General features: G+C 37.5%; 1 protein-coding gene across 10 annotated transcripts in view; it reads left to right on the top strand.

The window, feature by feature from the left end:
* The window catches only part of rdgC (retinal degeneration C), a 524,170-nt gene that overhangs the window by 415,392 nt on the left and 81,536 nt on the right, over window positions 1-27,242 (top strand). For all 10 annotated transcript variants that reach the window (XM_067787748.1, XM_067787743.1, XM_067787747.1 and 7 more), the window contains one exon: window positions 21,188-21,315. In XM_067787748.1, coding sequence (XP_067643849.1) covers window positions 21,188-21,315 — 128 coding nt within the window. The remainder of the gene's footprint in view (window positions 1-21,187; window positions 21,316-27,242) is intronic.

Below are 27,242 nucleotides of genomic sequence, written 5' to 3'. Positions count from 1 at the left end.
TGCAGTCTCAGTGGATTTGCCCTTCATGTAGGCATATTGATAGCCAGATATTAGCTTGCTATCAATAGTGGTCGTGATGAAATCACTTATGATCCCCTCTAGGGCATTTAGCACAAAGGACGAGAGACTAATCGGTCAGTAGTCCTTTGGCTCGTAATGAGTGCTTTTATCCACGCATGCGGAATATAATTTAAAGTCAAACAGGCAGAGTAGATATAACATAGCCATCTGCCTGTTACCTCCAAGGAGTTAATAAGTTGTGCGGGAATGATCCCGTCCGGTCCGGCAGCCTTGAAAGGTTTAAAGCTTTTAACTGCCCACTTATATCTCTCCTCTGTATTGGGTATATTTACGGCCAGATTTGTTACAGGTACTTCTGGTGGGTAGTTCTGGTTTCCAGGAAAATGTGTGTCCAGGAGCAGCTCTAGAGTCTCCCCTTCTGAGCTGGTCCAGGTACCGTCATGCCTCCGCAAAAAGCTCACTGCTGTTTGGGAGTTTTAAAGCAAGCATCGCAGCCTTGCTGTATCGTTAACGCTTTCTACTCCTGTGCAGAGGTGTCTCCACGAAGTTCTCTTCGCCTGTCTTAGGGATTTTTTGTGTGCCCTTAAATTGTCTTTGTATAATAGCCATTGTGGCTCATTGTCTAAGCTTTTTGCCCTGTTATACTGTGTCCTGTAGGATTTGCGAAGTAAGTCCAAGTGACGGGACCACCAGTGGGGTTTGCGCTTTCCGCGTGGTTTTGGCTCTTGGCAAGGCTGTTCGAGGGCATTAGAGAGTGCCGTTGTCGCTACCAAATCCTCCAGCTCCTCCGTTGAAGAGGGGCTTTGTGATGGAAATTCCTGCAGGTCCCTAGATAGCAGATAATTGTGGGTTTCCTCGTTTGTATTGCGCGCGTTGCGTTTTACAATGGGTGTTTCCCCCAAAAAATCTATCACAACTTCGATGTAGCGGTGGTCTAAGAAGGAGTGTTGCTCTAATACACGTAATGTTTTTACATATCCATACATACTTTTACTACAAATGGTGAGGTCCATGACCTCTCTGCGATTTTTAGTAATAAATAGTCTTTATTTAATTGCCTATTATTTCTCATTTTATTTAGTTCATTTAGTGATTTATTATTACAAGAACTTTTTCCTGACAATTTGTTACAATGTAAGTCCTCAATACATAATTCTTCTAAAGACTTTACTCGACTCAGCGCCACGTTTGCTCGTCCCTCCTCGAACTCCAAAATATTTTGATGTCACTTCTACCGGACTGTATGTATTATTTGTTCCAAATATGAACCAAATCGGACATCATAGGTCGCTTTCTATTCATGTGTGTATTATGTGTTCCATATATGGACCAAATCGGACCACAAATAGATTTTTTTTAATATCTCGATCCTTGCGCCACCCAACGGCGATTCTTTTCATAGGTCGCTTTCTATTCATGCATGTATTATGTGTTCCAAATATGAACAAAATCGGACCACAAATTCGATTTTTTTAAATATTTCGATCCATGCGCCACCAATCGGAGCTTTTTTTCTTATTATTGTATTGTCATCGGGTTCTGAGCTATATTCCAAGTTTCAAGCTTGTAGCTTATCGGGAAGTTACTTAAATTTCAGTTACAAAATTCGTGCCGCCCAACCAGCCTGTCAAATCAAGCTAAATAAAACCGATTAGAAAGCGCAGAAATCACTCTAAATAGATTTATCCCAACCTATTGACTGCTGTCTTATTAAACAATATATACGTAAAGACCTTAGACTAAAGTGGTTAATGTTTCAAATATATTTCTTAACCATTTTCAAAATCGAGTTCTGAAATGGTCAAAGCTGGGATTTTCGATGGCCCACAGATAAGAAATCTAATTTGGGATCCAGAGCTCACTAGCAAGCACCTGAGAAATCTGCATGGGACGAGTTTGTTTGAGTTGTCAACAACTTTTTAGGAAACAGAAAGTTACTTAACCTCTCTAAGCATATACGCCAAATAATGCTACACCTTCAGCATCTGGGTATAAAAATGATTATCAAGTACACTTTAGCACGCATATGTTAGCTGATTACTGCTGGAGTATTCAGAGTAGTTCTCCTCAATCAATTCATTAAAGAAAATCTCTCAAAAGAAAATTTTAATCACTGTAATTGATAATAATAAATGTTTTTTTATTAAAGCATAACGTTATTATACTCAGTTGAGCAGAGCTCACAAAGTATATTAACTTTGATTGGATAACGGTTGGTCGTACAGGTATAAAGGAATCGAGACAGATATAGACTTCCATATATCAAAATCATCAGTATCGAAAAAAAATTTGATTGAGCCATGTCCGTCCGTCCGTCTGTCAACACGATAACTTGAGTAAATTTTGAGGTATCTTGATGAAATTTGGTATGTAGGTTCCTGAGCACTCATCTCAGATCGCTATTTGAAATGAAAAATATCGGACTATAACCACGCCCACTTTTTCGATATCGAAAATTTCACAAAATCGAAAAAGTGCGATAATTCTTTACCAAATACGGATAAAGCGATGAAACTTGGAAGGTGAGTTAAACTTATGACGCAGAATAGAAAATGAGTAAAATTTTGGACAATGGGCGTGGCACCGCCCACTTTTAAAAGAAAGTAATTTAGAAGTTTTGCAAGCTGTAATTTGGCAGTCGTTGAAGATATCATGATGAAATTTGTTATGTATGCTTAATAAAAATTAATAAAAATTAGCAAAATCGGAGAACGACCACGCGCACTTATAAAAAAAAAATTTTTAAAGTCAGATTTAAAAAAAAAGTTAAAATCTTTACAGTATATAAGTAAATTATGTCAACTTCCAACTCCAGTAATGATATGGTGCAACAAAATACAAAAATAAAAGAAAATTTCAAAATAGGCGTGGCTCCGCCCTTTTTCATTTAATTTGTCTAGGATACGTGTAATGCCATAAGTCGAACAAAAATTTACCAATCCTTGTGAAATTTGGTAGGGGCTTAGATTCTAGGACGATAACTGTTTTCTGTGAAAAAGGGCGAAATCAGTTGAAGCCACGCCCAGTGTTTATACACAGTCAACCGTCTGTCCTTCCGCTCGGCCGTCAACACGATAACTTGAGCAAAAATCGATATATCTTTACTAAACTCAGTTCAGGTAAATATCTGAACTCATTTTGTATTGGTATAAAAAATGGCCGAAATCCGACTATGACCACGCCCACTTTTTCGATATCGAAAATTTCGAAAAATAAAAAAATGCCATAATTCTATACCAAATACGAAAAAAGGGATGAAACATGGTAATTGGATTGGTTTATTGTCGCAAAATATAACTTTAGAAAAAAAATTTGTGTGACACTTACCATATTAAGTGGAAGAAAATGAAGAAGTTCTGCAGGGCGAAATCAAAAGCCCCTGAAATCTTGGCAGGAATACTGTTCGTGGTATTACATATATAAATAAATTAGCAGTACCCGACAGATGATGTTCTGCGTCACCCTGGTCCACATTTTGGTCGATATCTCGAAAACGCCTTCACATATACAACTACCACCACTCCCTTTTAAAACCCTCAATTATACCTTTAATTTGATACCCATATCGTACAAACACATTATAGAGTCACCCCTGGCCCACTTTTATGGCGATATCTCGAAAAGGCGCCCACCTATAGAACTAAGGCCCATTCCATTTTAAAATACTCATTAACACCTTTCATTTGATACCCATATAGCACAAACAAATTCCAGAGCCACCCCTGGTCCACCTTTATGGCGATATCTCGAAAAGGCGTCCATCTATAGAACTAACGCCCATTCCCTTTTAACATACTCATTACCACCTTTCGTTTTATACACATATTATACAAACGCATTCTAGAGTCACCCCTGGTCCACCTTTATGGCGATATCTCGAAAAGGCGTTCACCTATAGAACTAAGGCCCACTTCCTTTTAAAATACTCACTAACACCTTTCATTTGATACACATATCGTACAAACACATTATAGAGTCACCCCTGGTCCACCTTTATGGCGATATATCGGAAAGGCGTCCACCTATGGAACTAAGGCCCATTCCCTTTTAACATACTCATTACCACCTTTCTTTTGATACACAAATTGTACAAACGCATTCTAGATCACCCCTGGTCCACCTTTATGGCGATATATCGAAAAGGCGTCCACCTATAGAACTAAGGCCAACACCCTTTTAAAATACTCATTAACACGTTTCATTTGATACCCATATCGTACAAACAAATTCTAGAGTCAGCCCTGGTCCACCTTTATGGCGATATCCTTGAATGGCGTCCTCCTATAGAACTATGCCCCACTCCCTCTTAAAATACTCTTTAATACCTTCCATTTGATACACATGTAATACAAACACATTCCAGGGTTACCCTAGGTTCATTTTCCTACATCGTGATTTTCCCTTATTCTGTCTCCATATCTCTCAACTGAGTATGTAATGTTCGGTTACACCCGAACTTAGCCTTCCTTACTTGTCTTTAATTACTATTAAATATTTCCGAAACTAGAGCTGCTGGGAATAGAGAGCTTCTACATTTGGAATTAGGGTAAAAATTACTTTAACAATATGCATGAGTTCTTTTCTTCTATGAATTTTTTTGTTTTATAATATTTAAAAAAAAAATCGGAGACTACTTGAAAGCTTTCTTGATATAGAAAAATCTTTATGGTTGACAATTTTAGATCACTGATCTCACAATACCAAAATACGATACCACTTATTAATTCACGTTTAGCACGATAACAATTAAACAACATTACGGTAGAAGTATTCCGTTCTTGGAAGTCATAATTCAACGACTGGGCCCTTATACGAAGCAGTTTTTGAAATTGCTAATAAATAATGGATCTATTGAGTACGCGTGGTCCCTAGTTCATAGGTTTCATCAGTTCGATACACCATTTCAGAGCTTTTGCGATTAAAAAGTGTATTTCGGTCTTTGGTCGTTTAACAAGACACAGGTTCTGGTTTAGAAGAAGCTAAAAATAAATTGAACCTTGCAGATCTTTTAAATTTTATATAAGAAACCAAGGAACCATAAACGTCTTAAGACTTTACAATAAATGCGTAAATCTTGTAAGAAATGATATATTAACTTTGGTCCGAGTCTCGAAAATTCTAGGTTAAAGGAAAAGAGATAGTTCCAATAAGTATGCCGAAATGCCAAGCTGAGTTGATTTAGCCATGTTTTGTTTGTCTGTGAACGCAAACTAGTCAATATAACTAGTAATATCAGTAAGTGTCACTGTGATATATAGTAAACTACATAGGCCACTTCATACATTATATTTACTGCTGACTCCTATTTCCGTACTATTATTGATGTTATATACATAATATATGGGCAAGATCTGGGTAACGGGCGTGCAATTCGCACGTATTTCAACCTGCATAAAAGAAAACATGAGCAACGGACTCAGCGAAAATTAGAACGTTTCTTATAGTATGCAAAATTTAGCGAAGCTAGGGCGAAATTTTATATTCCTTAAATGAGACACTGAAATTGAAAGAAGGCGCTATGTCCGTTGATTCACGGAATCTGAAATATCTTTTCAAAATGCTGGGTATAAGCTAAAGTACGGTGACGGACGCGACATAACTGGACCGAAAATTTTTTCTAAATAACACTATAAGACATTGAAGATATATTCTTTGCGAGACATATACCAAGTTTTAGGCCTAGTCGAGTAAGCAAAATCTGCTATGCGGAATTTGAAATACGCCTTCAAAATCCGGGATTAGGGGCCAAAATACCTTTTCATAAGCGGATACATATACCGGCATATAACTTTCCATCCGTTTATTCTTCGATCAATTTGTAGCTCATTCAGTAGAGTACGTTTTTGTGCTTCTAAAGTGGTACAAATATCAGATTCATTGACACAAATACCTAAAAAATGAAAGAAAACAAGTAAGGAAGGTTAAGTTCGGGTGTAACCGAACATTACATACTCAGTTGAGAGCTATGGGGACAACATAAGGGAAAATAACCATGTAGGAAAATGAACCGAGGGAAACCCTGGAATGTGTTTGTATGACATGCGTATCAAATGAAAGGCATTAAAGAGTATTTTATGAGGGAGTGGGCCATAGTTCTATAGGTGGACGCCATTTAGGGATATAGCCATAAAGGTGGATCAGGGTTGACTCTAGAATGCGTTTGTACGATATGGGTATGAAATGAAAGGTGTTAATGAGTATTTTAAAAGGGAGTAATCCTTAGTTCCATAGGTGGACGCCGTGTCGAGATATCGCCATAAAGGTGGACCAGGGGTGACCCTAGAATTTGTTTGTACAATATGGGCATCAAACGAATGGTGTTAATGAGTATTTTAAAAGGAAGTGGGCCTTAGTTCTATAGGTGGATGCCGTTTCGAAATATCGCCATAAAAGTGGACCAGGGGTGACTCTAGAATGTGTTTGTACGATATGGGTGTCAAATTAAAGGTATTAATGAGGGTTTTAAAAGCGAGTGGTGGTTGTTGTATAGGTGGTCGCCTTTTCGAGATATCGCCATAAAGGTGGACCAGGGGTGACTCTAGAATTCGTTTGTGCAATATGGGTATCAAACGAAAGGAGTTAATGAGTATATTAAAAGGGAGTGGGCCTTAGTTCTATAGGTGGACGCCTTTTCGAGGTATCGCAATAAAGGCGGACCAGGGGTGACTCTAGACTTTGTTTGTGCGATATGGGTATCAAATGAAAGGTGTTAATGAGTATTTTTAAAAGGGAGTGGGCCTTCGTTCTATAGGTGTTCGCTTTTTCGAGATATCGCCATAAAGGTGAACCAGGGGTGACTTTAGAATATGTTTGTACGATATGGGTATCAAATGAAAGGTGTTAATGAGTATTTTAAAAGGGCGTGGGGCTTAGTTCTATAGGTGGACGCCTTTTCGAGATATCGCCATAAAGGTGGACCAGGGGTGACTCTAGAATGAGTTTGTACGATATGGGTATCAAATTAAAGGCATTAATGAGAGTTTTAAAAGGGAGTGGGGGTAGTTGTATATGTGACGGCGTTTTCCAGATATCGACCAAAATGTGGACCAGGGTGACCCAGAACATTATCTGTTGGATACCGCCAATTTATTTATATATGTAATACCTGCCAAGATTTTAAGGGTTTTTTATTTCGCCCTGCAGAAGTTTTCATTTTCTTCTATATAATATGGTAGGTGTCACAACCATTTTATAAAATTTTTTCTAAAGTTATATTTCCCGTCAATAAAACAATCCAATTACCTTACCATGTTTCATCCCTTTTTTCGTATTTGGTATAGATTTATGGCATTTTTTTCATTTTTCGTAATTTTCGATATCGAAAAAGTGGGCGTGGTCATAGTCGGATTTCGTTCATTTTTCGTACCAAGATAAAGTGAGTTCAAGTAAGCACGTGAACTAAGTTCATTAAAGATATGTCGATTTTTGCTCAAGTTATCGTGTAAACGGCCATGCGGAAGGACAGACGGACGACTGTGTATAAAAACTGGGCGTGGCATCAACCGATTCCGCCCATTTTCACAGAAAACAGTTAACGTCATAAAATCTATGCCCGTACCAAATTTAAAAAGGATTTGTTAATTTTTGTTCGACTTATGGCGTTAAAAGTATCCTAGACAAATTAAATGAAAAAGGGCGGAGCCATATTGCACAAACGAATTCTAGAGTCACCCCTGGTCCACCTTTATGGCGATATCTCGAAAAGGCGACCACCTATACAACAACCACCACTCGCTTTTAAAACCCTCATTAATACCTTTAATTTGACACCCATATCGTACAAACACATTCTAGAGTCACCCCTGGTCCACTTTTATGGCGATATTTCGAAACGGCATCCACCTATAGAACTAAGGCCCACTTCCTTTTAAAATACTCATTAACACCATTCGTTTGATGCCCATATTGTACAAACAAATTCTAGGGTCACCCCTGGTCCACCTTTATGGCGATATCTCGACACGGCGTCCACCTATGGAACTAAGGATTACTCCCTTTTAAAATACTCATTAACACCTTTCATTTCATACCCATATCGTACAAACGCATTCTAGAGTCAACCCTGATCCACCTTTTTTGAAATTTCCTTTTATTTTTGTATTTTGTTGCACCACATCATTACTGGAGTTGAATGTTGACATAATTTACTTATATACTGTAAAGATATTACATTTTTTGTTAAAATTTTACTTTAAAAAAAATTTTTTTTTTAAAGTGGGCGTGGTCCTTCTTTGATTTTACTAATTTTTATTAAGCGCACATATAGTAATAAGACTAACGTTCCTGCCAAATTTCATCATGATATCTTAAACGACTGCCAAATTACAGCTTGCAAAAGTTTTAAATTACCAAATTTTGATTTTTGGCGACCTTTAAATTTAACAATTATTTCTTCAAACTGGCTCTAGGTCAATAAATTAAACAAGTTGTTGTTGTTTTTGTTCCAATATATTTCGATCTCCAACGGAGATCGTCATCGGGGACTACAATAATAAATAAATAAACACTTTATTTTACACAATTTATCACAGGCAAATTTATATATATGTATGTATAAACATATTAGCATTACTGCAAACATACATACATTAGTTCAGATGTTAGGTGGGCAGCGTCTGTTCGAGATGCTGTTGTTGAACTGATTTTCGCGAGTCAAGTAAGTGGCGGTAGATATGTGCACACATTTCAGAGTCTTTCTTGTAGTTCAATCTTTTGTTCTCGTCCGTGTCTATTATGTGGAGCACCTCCAAAGTAAAGCGTTTGTTGTAATGCTGTTCTTGCTGTAGTATGCTCACAGCGTCAAAGTCTGGTTTATGTCCGCTCTCCGCACAGTGGGCCGCAAGTGCTGTTTTATGTGTATTGCTTGATTGTAAACATTTGATGTCAGATCGGTGCCCTGCTATTCTTGTTTTTAACTTATTTTTCGTTGTGCCAACATATTCTTTCGCCCAAATGTTATCTCCGTCTCCTGCACATGGTATCTTGTATACAATATTGTTTTTCTTCATCGTTTCTAATTTACTTTTCATATTCTTGAAAAATATTTGGTTTGTGTACGCCGGTTTGTGTGCAATTCCGATTATTTCTTTATCATAAATATTTGAGCATTGTAATCTTTCGGAAAAGCCAGGTATATATATAATAGATTTATATGTGATCGGTTTTATACCTTCGATTTTTGATTTGGTACCCTTATGATGCGTTGGTAGTAGGTTGATAAACACGCATCATAAGGGTACCAAATCAAAAATCGAAGGTAAAAAACCGATCACATATAAATCTATTATATATATACCTGGCTTTTCCGAAAGATTACAATGCTCAAATATTTATGATAAAGAAATAATCGGAATTGCACACAAACCGGCGTACACAAACCAAATATTTTTCAAGAATATGAAAAGTAAATTAGAAACGATGAAGAAAAACAATATTGTATACAAGATACCATGTGCAGGAGACGGAGATAACATTTGGGCGAAAGAATATGTTGGCACAACGAAAAATAAGTTAAAAACAAGAATAGCAGGGCACCGATCTGACATCAAATGTTTACAATCAAGCAATACACATAAAACAGCACTTGTGGCCCACTGTGCGGAGAGCGGACATAAACCAGACTTTGACGCTGTGAGCATACTACAGCAAGAACAGCATTACAACAAACGCTTTACTTTGGAGATGCTCCACATAATAGACACGGACGAGAACAAAAGATTGAACTGCAAGAAAGACTCTGAAATGTGTGCACATATCTACCGCCACTTACTTGACTCGCGAAAATCAGTTCAACAACAGCATCTCGAACAGACGCTGCCCACCTAACATCTGAACTAATGTATGTATGTTTGCAGTAATGCTAATATGTTTATACATACATATATATAAATTTGCCTGTGATAAATTGTGTAAAATAAAGTGTTTATTTATTTATTATTGTAGTCCCCGATGACGATCTCCGTTGGAGATCGAAATATATTGGAACAAAAACAACAACAACTTGTTTAATTTATTGACCTAGAGCCAGTTTGAAGAAATAATTGTTTTAAATTACCTTCTTTTAAAAGTGGGCGGTGCCACGCCCATTGTCCAAAATTTTACTAATTTTCTATTCTGCGTCATAAGTTCAACTCATCTACCAAGTTTCGTCGCTTTATCTGTCTTTTGTAATGAATTATCGCACTTTTTCGGTTTTTCGAAATTTTCGATATCGAAAAAGGGGCGTGGTTATAGTCCGATTTCGTTCATTTTAAATAGCGATCTGAGATGAGTGCTCAGGAACCTACATACCAAATTTCATCAAGATACCTCAAAATTTACTCAAGTTATCGTGTTAACGGACGGACGGACGGTCGGACGGACATGGCTCAATCAAATTTTTTTTCGATCCTGATTATTTTGATATATGGAAGTCTATATCTATCTCGATTCCTTTATATATGTACAACCAACCGTTATCCAATCAAACTTAATATACTCTGTGAGCTCTGCTCAACTGAGTATAATAAAGCATAAACTTGAAGAACAAAAACTAAGAAAACCCCATCATACAAAATAAAACAGATTTACGACAATTTAAATGTTCGTTATATTTTGTAAGATTTCTCTAAAATCGCTAAGAATCACATTTACAAGTTTTGTCTAGCTGAAAGCGGAAAAATACCAGCTTTCTGACAACATATAATTTTTGTTCATAGGCTAGAGAGAAATAAAGTTTGGCCTATAACTTATATGGATTAATCAATGAAAGAACTTTCCGGGAAAAATTATTTTATTTTTATAAAAAAGTACATATAATATATTAACAATTGAGAGCCTTTTAAATTTCAAGTACACGTTTGCTTATTTTTTTAGGATTTTGGTAACGGAGACGACACAAGAATAAGGGTAGAGTCAATTTATAAAAACTCCGTTCTTTCATTTACATATTTGACCTTTAATTCCAAGTGATAGAAATAAGGTCTGACCACTTTTGATTTTCGCTTTGTTGTGGACCCTGTTTGGACTCGGCTACATACATATGTATATCCGAGACAACTGATTTTCCAGATTTTATGAATTTTTTCTGATTATTGTTCAGTTTACTCAAGAGAGGTATAAGGTCAGCCGAAGACAGTATCGTCCTTACTTGCTCTTCTTATCCTTATCCATCCTTTATTCCGTTTATCTCCTTCCCATTTCCTCTCCCAAACTCATTACCACTCACACTAACAATCCCATTCCCATTCCTAGACCTCCTATCGCTCCCTCTCATACTTCCATATTTACTACTACTTCCTCTTTTACTTTCACTCCCTCTTCCTCTCTGATTTAAATTTTTCTTATATGGAATATATTTATCAAACATTGAATACATGCTTCGCCTGACCGACTATCTTCTTTTCCAGTAAACATAGGCATTTGTCATAGTGGTGCTTCTGGAAAACAAATTTTTCTTCGTGCCTCGCCCTCCCCCTCTCTATGTTTGATGTCTCTTTCTCCTCCGTATCTTCTCGCTTTTACTTCCTCGAATTTTCTCTTTTTTTATACTGCCACATTTCACTCATCAATGTGTCAATTCTCTTGCTTCCTATCTTTACCTCGCACTTTCTCCGTTTCTACTCCCACTTCCTTTCTACTCTCTCATCCTCTCTCTACTTATCTTCATCTTCCCCTCTGTTTCTTCTTAACCCAATTTATCACAATAGGTTAGGCCCTGTACCACTTTCCGGCAAGTAAAGTTTTTCAAATTATAAGCTGGCCAATGTACCCCTGCACCAAATTTCAAGCAAATAGGCCCATAAATGCGATTTTTTAGAAAACATCGGCACCTGGTTCACTTCCAGGAATGAAACGTTTCTTAATTTGACCAAAAAGTTTCCCTTGTACCACTGAAGTAAATCGTACTATAAATTAGAGATTTTGGAAGAGGCAGAACTCTGGCCTACTTCCCGGTAAGAAAATTTTCTAAAATAACAAGCTGGTCAGAGAAGTACGCCTGTAGCAAACTTCAAGCAAATCGCAGAAATCGTACATTTTTTTTAGATTATATCGGAAAGATAAGAAAAAAATGGACTAAATTCTTAATCTAAATAATCCTAAAACCCAGTCGAACACACAAAGTTTAATCAAAATCGTTCCAGTTCTTTGGGAGGAGTTGAGTCACAAACACACGCGCAGCAGAAAAATACATATGGTATTAGTTGTAGTCAATGATTGTAGCGTAAAAGTGATTGCAATCAACTACTCTGAAGTGATTACACATTTTGCACTACAATTAAAATAACATAAACGGGTTGCAATATTTGCTTCATGTCATTTGTAATTGCAGTCAAATTTGGAATAACTTCAGCTCTGGCATATAACACAGTGATTTTTATTTTTCATATTTACGAAAATTAAATTTAGTATATATATATAAATATAGCCCTTTTTTATCCTTAACTTATCTTATCCCTTAAGTAAAACATAGAGAAACTGTATTAACTTCGAGATGTATTTCCATTAATTTTTACACATAAATTCAATTATGCCCAGCACTCCTACAAAAGACGGATGCATGCAATATAATTTCAAAAGTAGTTAACAAAAGGAATTTGTCTATAATTAATTCGTTAAGTGCTCAAGACAGCCGTGTGAAAGGTGGCACTACCAACTGTAACTATGCAGTAATACACCAACAACAAATCTTTTATAATCATCCTTAAAATACACAACTTTTCTAAGAGAAGCCATTCTTCACTTTGTTTGCGCTTTCCACCACTCCTCGTCTGCCCAGGCTGTGTGATGCACTCTTTCGCTTGTTGCAAGGTTTTGCACGTGCCAAGCAGATCTGGTGAGTGTGATGGTTCTTCATGCGTTCAAATTTCAATTATCCTTGTAATGTTAAGTAAAAAAAGAACTTAATTTAATGCTTCGTACAACTTATTGTGTAAAGAGACGAAGAACTTATCAACAAGAGCATTGTACGGACCGTCAAGCTTGCTAATCACGCTTAGTTTGCACTTTTCATGCTTTTCAAATACTGAAGTCGAAATTGTGTAAAAGCATGAATAAATAAATATTGCTATTACAGCGAGCGTTAGTAATCTTTTATTGTCCATAAAGTAGGATTAATTTAGCGGAATAATAATTTTAAGCTAGCTAGGTGATAGTCTTGAAGTTATTTTTCTACTCAGTTGAGCAGAGCTCACAGAGTATATTAACTTTGATTGGATAACGGTTGGTTGTACAGCTATAAAGGAATCGAGATAGATATAGACTTCCATATATCAAAATCATCAGCATCGAAAAAAAATTTGATTAAGCCATGTCCGTCCGTCCGTTAACACGATAACTTCAGTAAATATTGAGGTATCCTGATGAAATTTGGTATCTGGGTTCCTGGGCACTCATCTCAGATCGCTATTTAAAATGAACGACATCGGACTATAACCACGCCCACTTTTTCGATATCGAAAATTTCGAAAAATCGAAAAAGTGCGATAATTCCTTACCAAAGACGGATAAAGTGATGAAACTTGGTAGGTGAGTTGAGTTTATGACGCAAAATAGAAAATTAGTAAAATCTTGGACAATGGGCGTGGCACCGCCCACTTTTAAAAGAAGGTAATTTAGAAGTTTTGCAAGCTGCAATTTGGCAGTAGTTGAAGATATCATGATGAAATTTGGCAGGAACATTACTCCTATTACTATATGTATTCTTTATAGAAATTAGCAAAATCGGAGAACGACCACGCCCACTTAAAGACAAATTTTTTTAAAGTCAATTTTAAAAAAAAAAGTTAATATCTTTACAATATATAAGTAAATTATGTCAACATTTAACTACAGCAATGATATGGTGCAACAAAATACAAAAATGAAAGTAAATTTCAAAATGGGCGTGGCTCCGCCCTTTATCACTTAATTTGTCTAGGATACTTTTAATGCCATAAGTCGAACAAAAATTTACCAATCTTTGTGAAATTTGGTAGGGGCTTATATTCTAGGACGGTAATTGTTTTCTGTGAAAAAGGGCGAAATCGGTTGAAGCCACGCCCAGTTTTTATACACAGTCGACTGTCTGTCCTTCCGCTCGGCCTTTAACACGAAAACTTGAGCAAAAATCGATATATCTTTACTAAACTCAGTTCACGTAATTATCTGAAATCACTTTGTATTGGTATAAAAAATGGCCGAAATCCGACTATGACCACGCCCACTTTTTCGATATCGAAAATTATGAAAAATGAAAAAATTCCATAATTCTATACCAAATAGGAAAAAAGGGATGAAACATGATAATTGGATTGGTTTATTGACGCAAAATATAACTTTAGAGAAAAACTTTGTTAAATGGGTGTGAACACCTACCATATTAAGTAGAAGAAAATGAAAAAGTTCTGCAGGGCGAATTCAAAAGCCCTTGGAATCTTAGCAGGAATACTGTTCGTGGTATTACATATATAAATAAATTAGCGGTACCCGGCAGATGATGTTCTGGGTCACCTTTGCCCACATTTTGGTCGATAACTCGAAAACGCCTTCACATATACATCTACCACCACTCCCTTTTAAAACCTTCATTAATACCTTTAATTTGATACCCATATCTTACAAACACATTATAGAGTTACCCCTGGTCCACCTTTATGGCGATATCTCGAAAGACATAAGGCCCACTCCCTTTTAAAATACTCATTATCACCTTTCGTTTGATACCCATATTGTACAAACAAATTCTAGAGTCACCCCTGATCCACCTTTATGGCGATATCCCGAAAAGGCGTCCACCTATAGAACTAAGGCCCAATCCTTTTTATACTCAGTTGAGCAGAGCTCACAGAGTATATTAAGTTTGATTGGATAACGGTTGGTTGTACATATATAAAGGAATCGAGATAGATATAGACTTCCATATATCAAAATAATCAGGATCGAAAAAAAATTTGATTGAGCCATGTCCGTCCGTCCGTCCGTCCGTCCGTCCGTTAACACGATAACTTGAGTAAATTTTGAGGTAACTTGATGAAATTTGGTACGTAGGTTCCTGAGCACTCATCTCAGATCGCTATTTAAAATGAACGATATCGGACCATAACCACGCCCACTTTTTCGATATCGAAAATTTCGTAAAACCGAAAAAGTGCGATAATTCATTACCAAAGACAGATAAAGCGACGAAACTTGGTGGATGAGTTGAATTTATGGCGCAGAATAGAAAATTAGTAAAATTTTGGACAATGGGCGTGGCACCGCCCACTTTTAAAAGAAGGTAATTTATAATTTTTGCAAGCTGTAATTTGTCAGTCTTTGAAGATATCATGATGAAATTTGGCAGGAACGTTACTCCTATTACTGTATGTACGCCTAATAAAAATTAGCAAAATCGGAGAAGGACCACGCCCACTTTTAAAAAATTTTTTTTTTTTAAGTAAAATTTTAACAAAAAATTTAATATCTTTACAGTGTATAAGTAGATTATGTCAACATTCAACTCCAGTAATGACATGGTGCAACAAAATACAAAAATAAAAGAAAATTTCAAAATGGGCGTGGCTCCGCCCTTTTTCATTTAATTTGTCTAGGATACTTTTAACGCCATAAGTCGAGCAAAAATTAACCAATCCTTTTGAAATTTGGTAGGGGCATAGATTTTATGATGTTAACTGTTTTCTGTGAAACCGGGCGAAATCGGTTGATGCCACGCCCAGTTTTTATACACAGTCGTCCGTCTGTCCTTCCGCATGGCCGTTAACACGATAACTTGAGTAAATTTTGAGGTAACTTGATGAAATTTGGTATGTAGATTCCTGAGTACTCATCTCAGATCACTATTTAAAATGAACAATATCGGACTATAACCACGCCCACTTTTCCGATATCGAAAATTTCGTAAAACCGAAAAAGTGCGATAATTCATTACCAAAGACAGATAAAGCGACGAAACTTGGTAGATGAGTTGAACTTATGACGTAGAATAGAAAATTAGTAAAATTTTGGACAATGGGCGTGGCAACGCCCACTTTTAAAAGAAGGTAATTTAAAATTTTGCAAGCTGTAATTTGTCAGTCGTTGAAGATATCATGATGAAATTTGGCAGGAACGTTACTCCTATTACTGTATGTACGCCTAATAAAAATTAGCAAAATCGGAGAAGGACCACGCCCACTTTTAAAAAATTTTTTTTTTTAAAGTAAAATTTTAACAAAAAATTTAATATCTTTACAGTGTATAAGTAGATTATGTCAACATTCAACTCCAGTAATGACATGGTGCAACAAAATACAAAAATAAAAGAAAATTTCAAAATGGGCGTGGCTCCGCCCTTTTTCATTAAATTTGTCTAGGATACTTTTAACGCCATAAGACGAGCAAAAATTAACCAATCCTTTTGAAATTTGGTACGGGCATAGATTTTATGATGTTAACTGTTTCCTGTGAAAACGGGCGAAATCGGTTTATGCCACGCCCAGTTTTTATACACAGTCGTTCGTCTGTCCTTCCGCATGGCCGCTAACACGATAACTTGAGCAAAAATCGACATATCTTTAATGAACTTAGTTCACGTACTTACTTGAACTCACTTTATTTTGCTATGAAAAATGAACGAAATCCGACAATGACGACGCCCACTTTTTCGATATCGAAAATTACGAAAAATGAAAAAAAGCCATAATTCTATACCAAATACGAAAAAAGGGATGAAACATGGTGAGGTAATTGGATTGGTTTATTGACACGAAATATAACTTTAGAAAAAACTTTATAAAATGGTTGTGACACCTACCATATTAAGTAGAAGAAAATGAAAAAGTTCCGCAGGGCGAAATAAAAAACCCTTAAAATCTTGGCAGGTATTACATATATAAATAAATTAGCGGTATCCAACAGATGATGTTCTGTGTCACCCGGGTCCACATTTTGGTCGCGATCTGGAAAACGCCTTCACATATACAACTACCACCACTCCCTTTTAAAACTCTCATTAATACCTTTAATTTGATACCCATATCGTACAAACACATTCTAGAGTCACCCTGGTCCACCTTTATGGCGATATTTCGAAACGGCGTCCACCTATAGAACTAAGGCGCACTCCCTTTTAAAATACTCATTAAAACCTTTCTTTTGATACCCATATTGTACAAACAAATTCTAGGGTCACCCCTGGTCCACCTTTATGGCGATATCTCGAAACGGCGTCCACCTATGGAACTAAGGATTACTCCCTTTTAAAATACTCATTAACACCTTTCTTTTGATACCCATATTGTACAAACAAATTCTAGGGTCACCCCTGGTCCACCTTTATGGTGGTATCTCGAAACGGGGTCCACCTATGGAACTAAGGATTACTCCCTTTTAAAATACTCGTTAACACCTTTCATTTGATACCCATATCGTACAAACGCATTCTATAGTCAACCTGATCCACCTTTATGGCTATATCCCTAAATGGCGTCCACCTATAGAACTATGGCCCACTCCCTCATAAAATACTCTTTAATGCCTTTCATTTGATACACATGTCATACAAACACATTCCAGGGTTTCCCTCGGTTCATTTTCCTACATGGTTATTTTCCCTTATGTTGTCACCATAGCTCTCAACTGAGTATATAATGTTCGGTTACACCCGAACTTAACCTTCCTTACTTGTTAAAATACTCATTAACACCTTTCATTTGATACCGATATCGTACAAACAAATTGTAGAGTCACCCCTGGTCCACCTTTATGGCAATATCTCGAAAAGATAGAACTAAGGCCCACGCCCTTTTAAAATACTCATTAACACCTTTCACTTGATACCCTTATCGTACAAACAAATTCTAGAGTCAGTCCTGGTCCACCTTTATGGCGATATATAACTAAGTCCCACGCCCTTTTAAAATACTCATTAACACCTTTCATTTGATACCCATATCGTACAAACAAATTCTAGAGTCACCCCTGGTCCAACTTTATGGCAATATCTCGAAAAGGCGTCCACCTATAAAACTAAGGCCCACGCCCTTTTAAAATACTCATTAACAGCTTTCATTTGATACCCATATCGTACAAACAAATTATAGAGTCAGCCCTGGTCCTCCTTTATGGCGATATCCCTAAATGGCGTCCACCTATTGAACTATGGCCCACTCCCTCTTAAAATACTCTTTCATACCTTCCATTTGATACAAATGTCATGCGAACACATTCCGGGGTTACCCTAGGTTCATTTTCCTACATGGTGAATTTCCCTTATTTTGTCTCCATAGGTACTGAGTCACTGAGTATGTAATTTTCGGTTACCCCCGAACTTAGCCCTCCTTACTTGTTTATTCTATTGCTGCTAAATTTGATAAAGTTGTTACACCATAATGAAAAAGATTAAAAAGTGGTTGTTGTTTTTGTGGCGATAAGGACACTCGCCGACGGTTTTGGGGGGTGCTATCTATGTTGATGGTCCTTGGATATTGATTCGGTGCGTTTCAGTAACAAGCACCATTAGGATGGTAGCCCGCCCATTTGGGGAAATCTTAGTATACGGCTTGACACCCCGTAACCTAGCCATAGGAGATTATCAAACAAATTCGAAGCCTTTCTTGAAATATCTAGGAGTAAACATTGACTCAAAACTCCAACTTTTAAGGAGCACTTCAGGGGGGTGGGGGAGAAAGTTTTTAGAGTTAGTGGATCCCTAACGCCCCAATGCACAGGCGCAGCTACCCGTCGGCTATTATCTAACGTGACCACCTCGATAATATTATATGCAGCACCAGTTTGGCACAGATCTAAAATGGCCCACCAAAAAGATATACTAGCACCCTACTATATTACTACTATACAATTAGCATGTACTTATCGGACGTGGTCCGACGAGGCGAGCCATGTTTTATCCAGGAAAATCCCAAAAGATCTACTCTCAGGTGAAATGGCCGATGTGTATGGAATCAGCCGACCATCTGACGATGTTAGGAAAAGGACAAGGTCACGAACAATAGTTGGGTGTCAAGAACAGTATGAAGAATTGAGAAAAGGGGGCTGGACATTCATGCTAGTTTGGAATATAGCGTAATGGTACGAGCGAAAACACGGCACATAGATATTGAGCGGGTACGGCGGTTTCAAGCAATATCTACATAAGCTTGGAATAGAGAAGGATCATTTCTGTCTACACTGTCCCGTCGAAGTGGAAAGAGCACTACACGTAATTTTTCTCTCCCCTTGTTTTCACGGCGAAATACTCTCTGTACACAGAGTTTTTGGAAAGGAGCCTTGAATTAGAAATTCAGTTCCCTGAATGTACAGACAAATAGGTCGTTTGACTGCTGTGAGCAATTGATGCATTCTGAAAGAGCACGCAGAGAAATGCACATGCGAAGTAGTGGCGAATAAATCGCCTTCCCCAAGGTTTAAGACCTACACACTCTCACATTTTCTTAACATCGGTCAATCTAACGTCTACGGAGCAAGCTTTGAGGGATGTGCTCTTTCTAGCTAGCTCATCTAATTTTTCATTCCCATCACTCACCATTAAGTATACCGAATTAATCAGGGCAACGAACTGAGTTCATATAGCCATGTCCGTCTGTCCGTCCGCCCGTCTGTCTGTTTGAACGCAAACTAGTCCCTCAAATTTAGAGATATCTCAATAAAATTTGGCACAAGGATGTATTTTTTTATTATATTAGACATTTGTCGGATCCGGTAGGATCGGACCACTATAACATATATCTCCCATACAACCGATCGTTCAGATAAGACGATTTTGGTCATTCCTGACGCCATTTAGAAAGTATAAACGTGAAACTCGGTGATATATATTCTAATATATCATAGAAGATATCCTGAAAAAATCACTTTGATCGGAGCTATATATAGTTATACCCCATACAACCGATCGTTCAGATAGAAAGTTTTTTGGCCATTTCTTCCTTAATTTAGAAAGTATGAACGTGAAACTCGGTGATATATATTTTAATATATCATAGAAGATTTTCTGAAAAAATCACTTTGATCGGAGCTATATATACTATATATATCCCATACAACCGATCGTTCAGATAGAAAGATTTTTGGCGTTTTCTCCCTTAATTTCCAATGTAAAAACGTTAAACTTGTTGATATTTATTCTAATATATCATAGAAGATTTCATGAAAAAATCATTTCGATCGGAGCTATATATAATATATATACCATACAACCGATCGTTCAGAGAAGGGGGTTTTTTGCCATTTTGTATTTAATATTTATCTTAAAAATCGTTTAGGTATGTACATCTGTTCACTATATATTTTTTATTTTATACAACTAATTATTTGGAGATTACGAACGGGATAAGATTATTGTAAAGCCCCATTAATGAAAGGTATGAAGTCTTTGGCACAGCCGAAGACAGTCCCGTCCTTACTTGTATATTTTAGATTAATTACGCTTCATTACTGCTATCAAACAGCTGTTGTCGTACCTACAAATTATTTAGATAATATAAAACCCATGTCGCAGTATAAAAAAGCGTACCCCAAAGGCGGCCTTAAACTGTGACTGAAATATTTCTCAGTAGTTTAACCGGAATTTAAATTTGACTAGGGTTTAAGCAAACTTTAAGCTTAGCTTAACGAACTACTGAAAAACCTGGCCTAAATACGTGTTTGGCATTTTTGAGCTAAATACAAATTTTTGGATATATTTTTTATCTATATATCGATTTACATAAATTTAATTGCTGATACCATAGAATTATAGTTTGCCTTACAAATTTTAACACGAATCAAAGCTACTGTGTAAAAGTTTACGCTTCTTTTAATAGCGTGACAATTTATTAAAATCCAATATCGACTGCTGTGTGCAATATCACCCTATCTCAGTTGCCTTTAAGAAAATGTCTAACCACAGAAAACTTTTGGATTTCAGAATTTGCCTCAAGAATGAGTTATCTCAAAACTGGGTTGAAGAACGCCCTATCTCGGAATTTGTTAGCGCACTTTTCAATACACTTGGCATTAGCTGGAGGGTTAATTAAAGAGATTCTGAAATAGGGCGCTCTTTAAGTGAATGTTGAGATATGTAGGTCGTTTTTGAAAAAAGTTCTGAAATAGGGCAGCCTAGATAGGGTGAGATTCCACTCTGTAGTCGATATATTTTATTGCTTATGCCTTGACTTTATTCCGGAAGACTTATCGTATTAATATTTTCATATTTTTGGTATCATTTTAGCTTTGCGCTCAGCTTTGCTGATTCAGAGTTGGTATCGTCGTTATAGGGCGCGCATGGAAGTACGACGCCGGTACACATGGAATATATTTACACAGCTGGAATATGCCAGTGAAAACGATCAAGTTGAGGTATGTAGAAAAATATATATTTTGTACTGATAAGCTTAGCATGCATAACCAATGCACATTAGGTATACCAAAATACGAAATTGTATTGTGGTTAAAGCTGTCTGTTCATGTATAAAACATTAACTCACCACATATAAATGTTCATGTTTTGGATTATTGTAATCTTTTTATATCCAGATAACTGTCTGCCACTAACAGCAAAAGGAGGTTGACACTCCAGTAATTAAAATCATAATGGGTTGTTTTACGAAGCAATGAAAATAGGAATAATAAAATTTTTATATTTTTGTAATAAACAGAGAAAATAGCTTCTGGATGTGGCCGGGGCCGAGATATTTGGAAAATTTGGAATGTTACGATAGATTTTTAAGTCGCTTCTCATTGATCTAGAAACTACACCCTTTTCAGTTCAAGTTCAGAAAGTAGGAACTAAAGTACAGAATGTTAAATTGAAGTTCAGAAAATTGCAATCGAGGATCATAATTTAAAATTTAAGTTCAGAGAATTATATTTGAAGTTCGGAAAATATAATTGTAATTCAGAGTTTTTATTTGAAGTTCAGAAAAATACAATTGTACATCACTTTCCGAGCTACAATTGTAATTTCCTGAACTTAAATTGCATCTGACCACCAACACGTGTAACAGAAGAGAGTGCAAGGATCCTTGGTGTCCGCAGTCTTCCTAAAATTCCCTTTGTGTACACTAGTACATATGTAGATCCTTGTATATAAATAAATTTACCCTAAAAAGAGAAAAATGATACTGCAGAATTGAGCAGTTTAATATTAAGCGAGAAATTTTACATTGTATACCTCATATTTCCAGTGATATTATTTTACCTAAATTTGCAAAGAAATAACACATTTAGCGGATGTCAATAATCGAAAAGTAGGTGCGCTATGGATTTTGGTAGTCTCCGAGCATCACGTGGAGCTTGAAGCCAAAGGCTGTCGGGTGGTTGCCGACGCAGATGACCTGGCTAACCCAGTCAGTTGCGCATTTCTGAGCACCTTGCACGATGTTCTGCAGGTGGGCTGAGTGTTGTTGTTGTAGTTACGATAAAGACACTCCCCGCAGGTTTTTAGGAGTGTTATAGGGTTGAGCGTTAGCGTTGTTACTTTCTGATAGCGTTAAATATCTAAGGATTTTTTTGGAAAAAAAGTATCCTCTAGACGCAATGTAGAAGATAGGGCCTAGAAGCCCGCGGCTGCCTTGTACTGCGGCTTTGGAAAGAGTAGTACACTGGCTTTATGAGATGGTAATCAAACCGATTCTGCCCTATGGGGCCTGCTGGAAGGCAATGGACCCGGCGAGCACCACCACCATATTAGTGTCAGTACAACGGCTGGTGCTGGTTGGTATCAGCGACGCTCTAAGAACAACACCCACTTGACATTGAATGGCATCCTAAACATATATCTAATATGTACCACGGGAAAGGCGGCCGCGGCCCGGTCGTATATCAGGTTTCGTGATATCGGCTAGGAGTTTTCTGATTTCGGGCGCTGTAGCCTCCTTACCAGGTTCGACTTTATTCCTTATAGGATAGACTATTATGTGCCGATAACTGCTCCCTGTGCAACCTTCAGCCCAGATATCCCCTAGACAGGTATAGGGAAGAGGACTCATCTGGTGTAGGGGACCAACCTATTCCCAAAAGGATCGAAGTTAGACGAAAAAAATGGTGGGAGGTCTTTTGTCCAGAGTTAAATATTAGCCCAAGTTTAAGTTGGCTGATAACTGCAGTGTTTTCCAAGCGGAAGCCGACGCGATTAAGGATGAGGTGAATGAAATGCTGGTTATGGAATTTAACATCTACTCCGATAGCCAAGCGGCTATAAAGACCTTGTGTCCAACTACAGTGCTATCGAAGATGGTTTGGGGGTGCCTGACCTCGCTTGCGATTGCATCGAACTATTTTATGATTAAGATTACCAGATCCCGGATCGTAGTGATCTGATATCGAAGCAGATCTCTTACCTCGCATCGGTACAATTGGAAGGGATAAAAATTGCTGTAAGGATTTTGATATTCCGCTGGCCTGCGGTGTTCTGCTCCTGCATAGATCATTGTCCAATGGGTATCCATGCGGTAAGTCTCCATATTCTGGAAACCCCATCCTGCTGCAGCTGTATGGAGGACGATGAGGTGGAATCATCGAGTGACTTTATGCTTAATTGGCCAGCTTTTGTCAGAGCTAGGCGAACATATTTTGGTCACGACACACTTGGATCTCCGGAGGATTTATCCCAGGTAGATACCGGTCTCATTCGAAACTATATCGTTGTTACGAAACGATTTTCTAAGTAGCTATTTCCTACGTCACCGTTATTTTATGTCATATCACAACGGAACTTCGTGGTGTTAGATTCCCTTACCAGGGCAGCTGCAACCTAACCTAATGTGTTTAAGAAACTAAAAAACTATTTTTACTTCTATTCTGGTCCTTGCCAATTGATATTCACAGCACTGCGATCTGTTGCAGAGAGGATGTGAAATGTTTGATGGCAATGATGCTGTAGTGTCATATTTTATTGACACTTTTTCCCCGTGCTCTGGGATGTATTAACAATTTTTGTTGTTATATCGGCCTACTGGTTTGTGAGATCGCAGGCTTGAATCGAGCTTAAGGACTAACAATAATTACTTTATTATTATTATTGTTATGATAAATTTTTTCTTAATTGAAGAAATTATTAAATTAGAATAAAAGAAACAAATTTTTTAGACAACTGCCAAAGCTCGCTGTATAGATCCATTTCGGGAACTGCTAAATTCCTTCATCGGCAACGTTTAGGCGCCACTGCTATAGCCATTCAGCCATCACAGCGGTTTTTTGTTTGTCTTCATTATTCCTACTTCTATTCTGGTCAAAGCACGCTGAGTATAAAAATTTGTTTTAACTTTTGTTTTTTTGACAAACAAATTTTATAATTGACCTTCTTAGCTGATGAGTTAACTAAATGTAGAATTGCCGATGTACATTTATACATTCTGAAATTCTGTTAATGGCGCTAGATAGCCATATTCAGTGTGCGGGCACTTTTACTGTTTCGAAATTCGATAAATTAATTTTAGCAGCGACACCGCATAATGTACAAAAATAAACAACTAATAACGCAAGATAAGCAAAAAACTGCAGAATGTCTAACTATTTTAATGTCATGGCCCAATTGTTCGCTGTTGCTTCGTAGTTGTACGTAAACAAAATATGTACATGCACTGTTGTGCTATCACGTGTTATCTCACATTGCGCTTCTTCACATTTCTGGCACTTTGCGCTCATTTTACTGAGGGCTGATGCTTAACTAACTGTTTTCACTTGTTTAACGTGGGATCTTTTGATAGTCATTATATCAACTTTTTTCGAGCGTTCCGCTACATTGTGGGCGATGACATCATCTATGGGTGATTCATATTTTTCAACCCCGTTTCTAACCTCATTTACACGAGGAGACCCCGGTTATAAGTATGAAGTTAAACCTCTCCAGGTGGGCTCTGTCCACCTCAACTTAACAAGGGAAGAAGGTTGCCCGTGATCATATCAAATCGTACTTCATAAGTACAAGACTATAGTTAACTGGAATTCGTACTCTTTGGACAACTGTAATGCCACCAAGCATATAAAAAATACTGAGATCCTGCGAAGTAGATATAGGAAATAAACGAAAGCTTATTATTATCGTACGGCAATCGGTTTTTTATTGGCTTGTTATCGACGGGTTATTATGTATGTGCCATCAACTTTAGATTGAAGTTGTATCGGTAACTGTTTCATAACAAACCGATGACTAGCTGTTTGCAAATCAATAACGTCGATAACAAATTGGTAACGCTCAGATAAAAAATCGATAAGAGGCCCATAATACATTAGTAACACTCCGATAACCAATCGATAGGTTAGGTTAGGTTAGGGTGGCTGCCCGAGGGCACACTTAGGCCAGTAGTATTAGGCCCGTTGTGATACCACGAAAAGCACCGTTACCTTTCCTCTTCGAACCATTTTGAAGACCTGATGAAAGCTACCAGGTCCTTGACGTCATGCTCCCCAACCTGGCTCAGATTATCGGGAAATGGAGCTCCCAGAAAGCGCTGCCGTGCTCCGCTTAGTACTGGGCAGTTGCAAATGAGGTGCACCACCGTTTCCTCCTCTTCATCCTCTTTACAACTCCTACAGCAACGACGATATGGCGCTCCTAACATTTCTGCATGCCTACCTATGAGGCAATGACCCGTTAGTGCCACCCCACAAGTGGTGAAATTGTATCCCGATATTGTATGTCCCTATCGTAGCTTCCATTATGGCTGCAACTTCTGCCTGGAATACACTGCGGTGGTCGGGTAGTCTGAATGAGAGCTGGAGGTCCCTTGAGTATACTCCACCTCCAACTCTGCCGTTTAGCTTGGAGCCTTCCGTGTATATGGAAATGCTGCTACCCATAGCAAGGCACTTATCCGACTCCGTCCAGGCATCCCTTCTGGGTATGTTTATCTTGAAAGTTGGTTTCCGCAACTGTTGTGGTCGCACAGCGATCCGTGCTAGGAGGAAGAAAATTGTATTTGTTTAGTATACTTAAGTGTCCTCTGGTCTTGTTATTCCAACACGACAACTCCCTTAGATGCAGGGCTGACGTTGCCGCTGCTTGGTGACCAGCTAGATCCAATGGAAGGACGTCAAGAATGACCTGAAGCGCCTAGCTAGGCGTTGTTCTTAGAGCCTCGCTTATGCTTATCATGCTGGATCTGTGGGCCTTACTCAACAAGTTTAGGTTTGACGCCTTGCTCAAAGCTGGATACCATACGACTATCCCATACAGCAGTATGGGTCGGATAATCGCGGTATAACCAATCGATAACAAATATATACATTTTTGATAGCAAATCGAAAAATAAAAAATTGGTGACAGTTTGATAAAAAACCAATAGCAAATCGATACTATATCGATGACACATTTATGAATATATGATAACAAATTGGTAACACTCCGATGACAAATGGATAACACTTCGATAACGAACCGACAGTCTTTCCATAGCAAATCGATAAAAAGTTGGCAATTTTTTTCGATAACAAATCTATATTTTTTCGGTAGGATATACAGGTAGCACGCCAATAACAAAATCGACCACTTTTCGATTGTAATTCGATAGCTTTTACGATAACAAATGGATACATTTTTGATAACAAATCGAAAGTTTTCCAAAGCCAAGCGGTAACTTTTCGATAACAAAGCGATAACCTTTTGATGAATAATCACTATCTCTTCGATAAAAATCGATAATTCGTCGAAACATTTCGATAACCGTTGTTATCGATAGAAAATGTATAACACTTCCATACCAAATCGCCTATATTTCATCATTAACACACTTCTAACAATCCTTTTCATTTTCTGTCCTCTCCTCTCCTTTTCTTTCTTTTCTTTAAAAAAATAAAAAGTTGTTAGCTTCTTAAAAATCCTCTCGGAAATTTTACTCAAATATATTTTACTGACTTTGCCTCAATTTTTCTAAGATAGCATGCAATGCCTTTGATCAGAAGGTAACGATATCGGGTTTGACCTTTTTGTACAATCGTCTGACATGCCACAATAACAAAATGGATACAAATTTTTTATGTAAATATGCAATATAAATAGGAAGGATGTGATACTTTTGTTGCAGTGGAGAATTTCTATACAAACAAAGTACTGTTCTTCAGCCAACTACTGAACACTGAATAGTGGAATTTTGAAATTCTGTTAATAAAATGAAGCACTCCTCTATTGACGTACCACACAGCAACACATGACAGTTCCTTTACTGACATGCTATCTACCCCTAGCGGTAGTTGGCGCACCGCGCCATCTAGTGCTTAAATAAAAGTGGTTGTCGATGCATCGTTAGGATATTTAGTTGTGGAACTTAGCGTGTGATAGTGTCCTT

Source organism: Eurosta solidaginis, chromosome 5, assembly GCF_040869045.1.
Source record: "Eurosta solidaginis isolate ZX-2024a chromosome 5, ASM4086904v1, whole genome shotgun sequence".
Lineage (NCBI taxonomy): Eukaryota > Metazoa > Arthropoda > Insecta > Diptera > Tephritidae > Eurosta > Eurosta solidaginis.
Note: the sequence above shows the minus strand (reverse complement) of the source record. Positions and strands in the feature narration are given on the sequence as shown.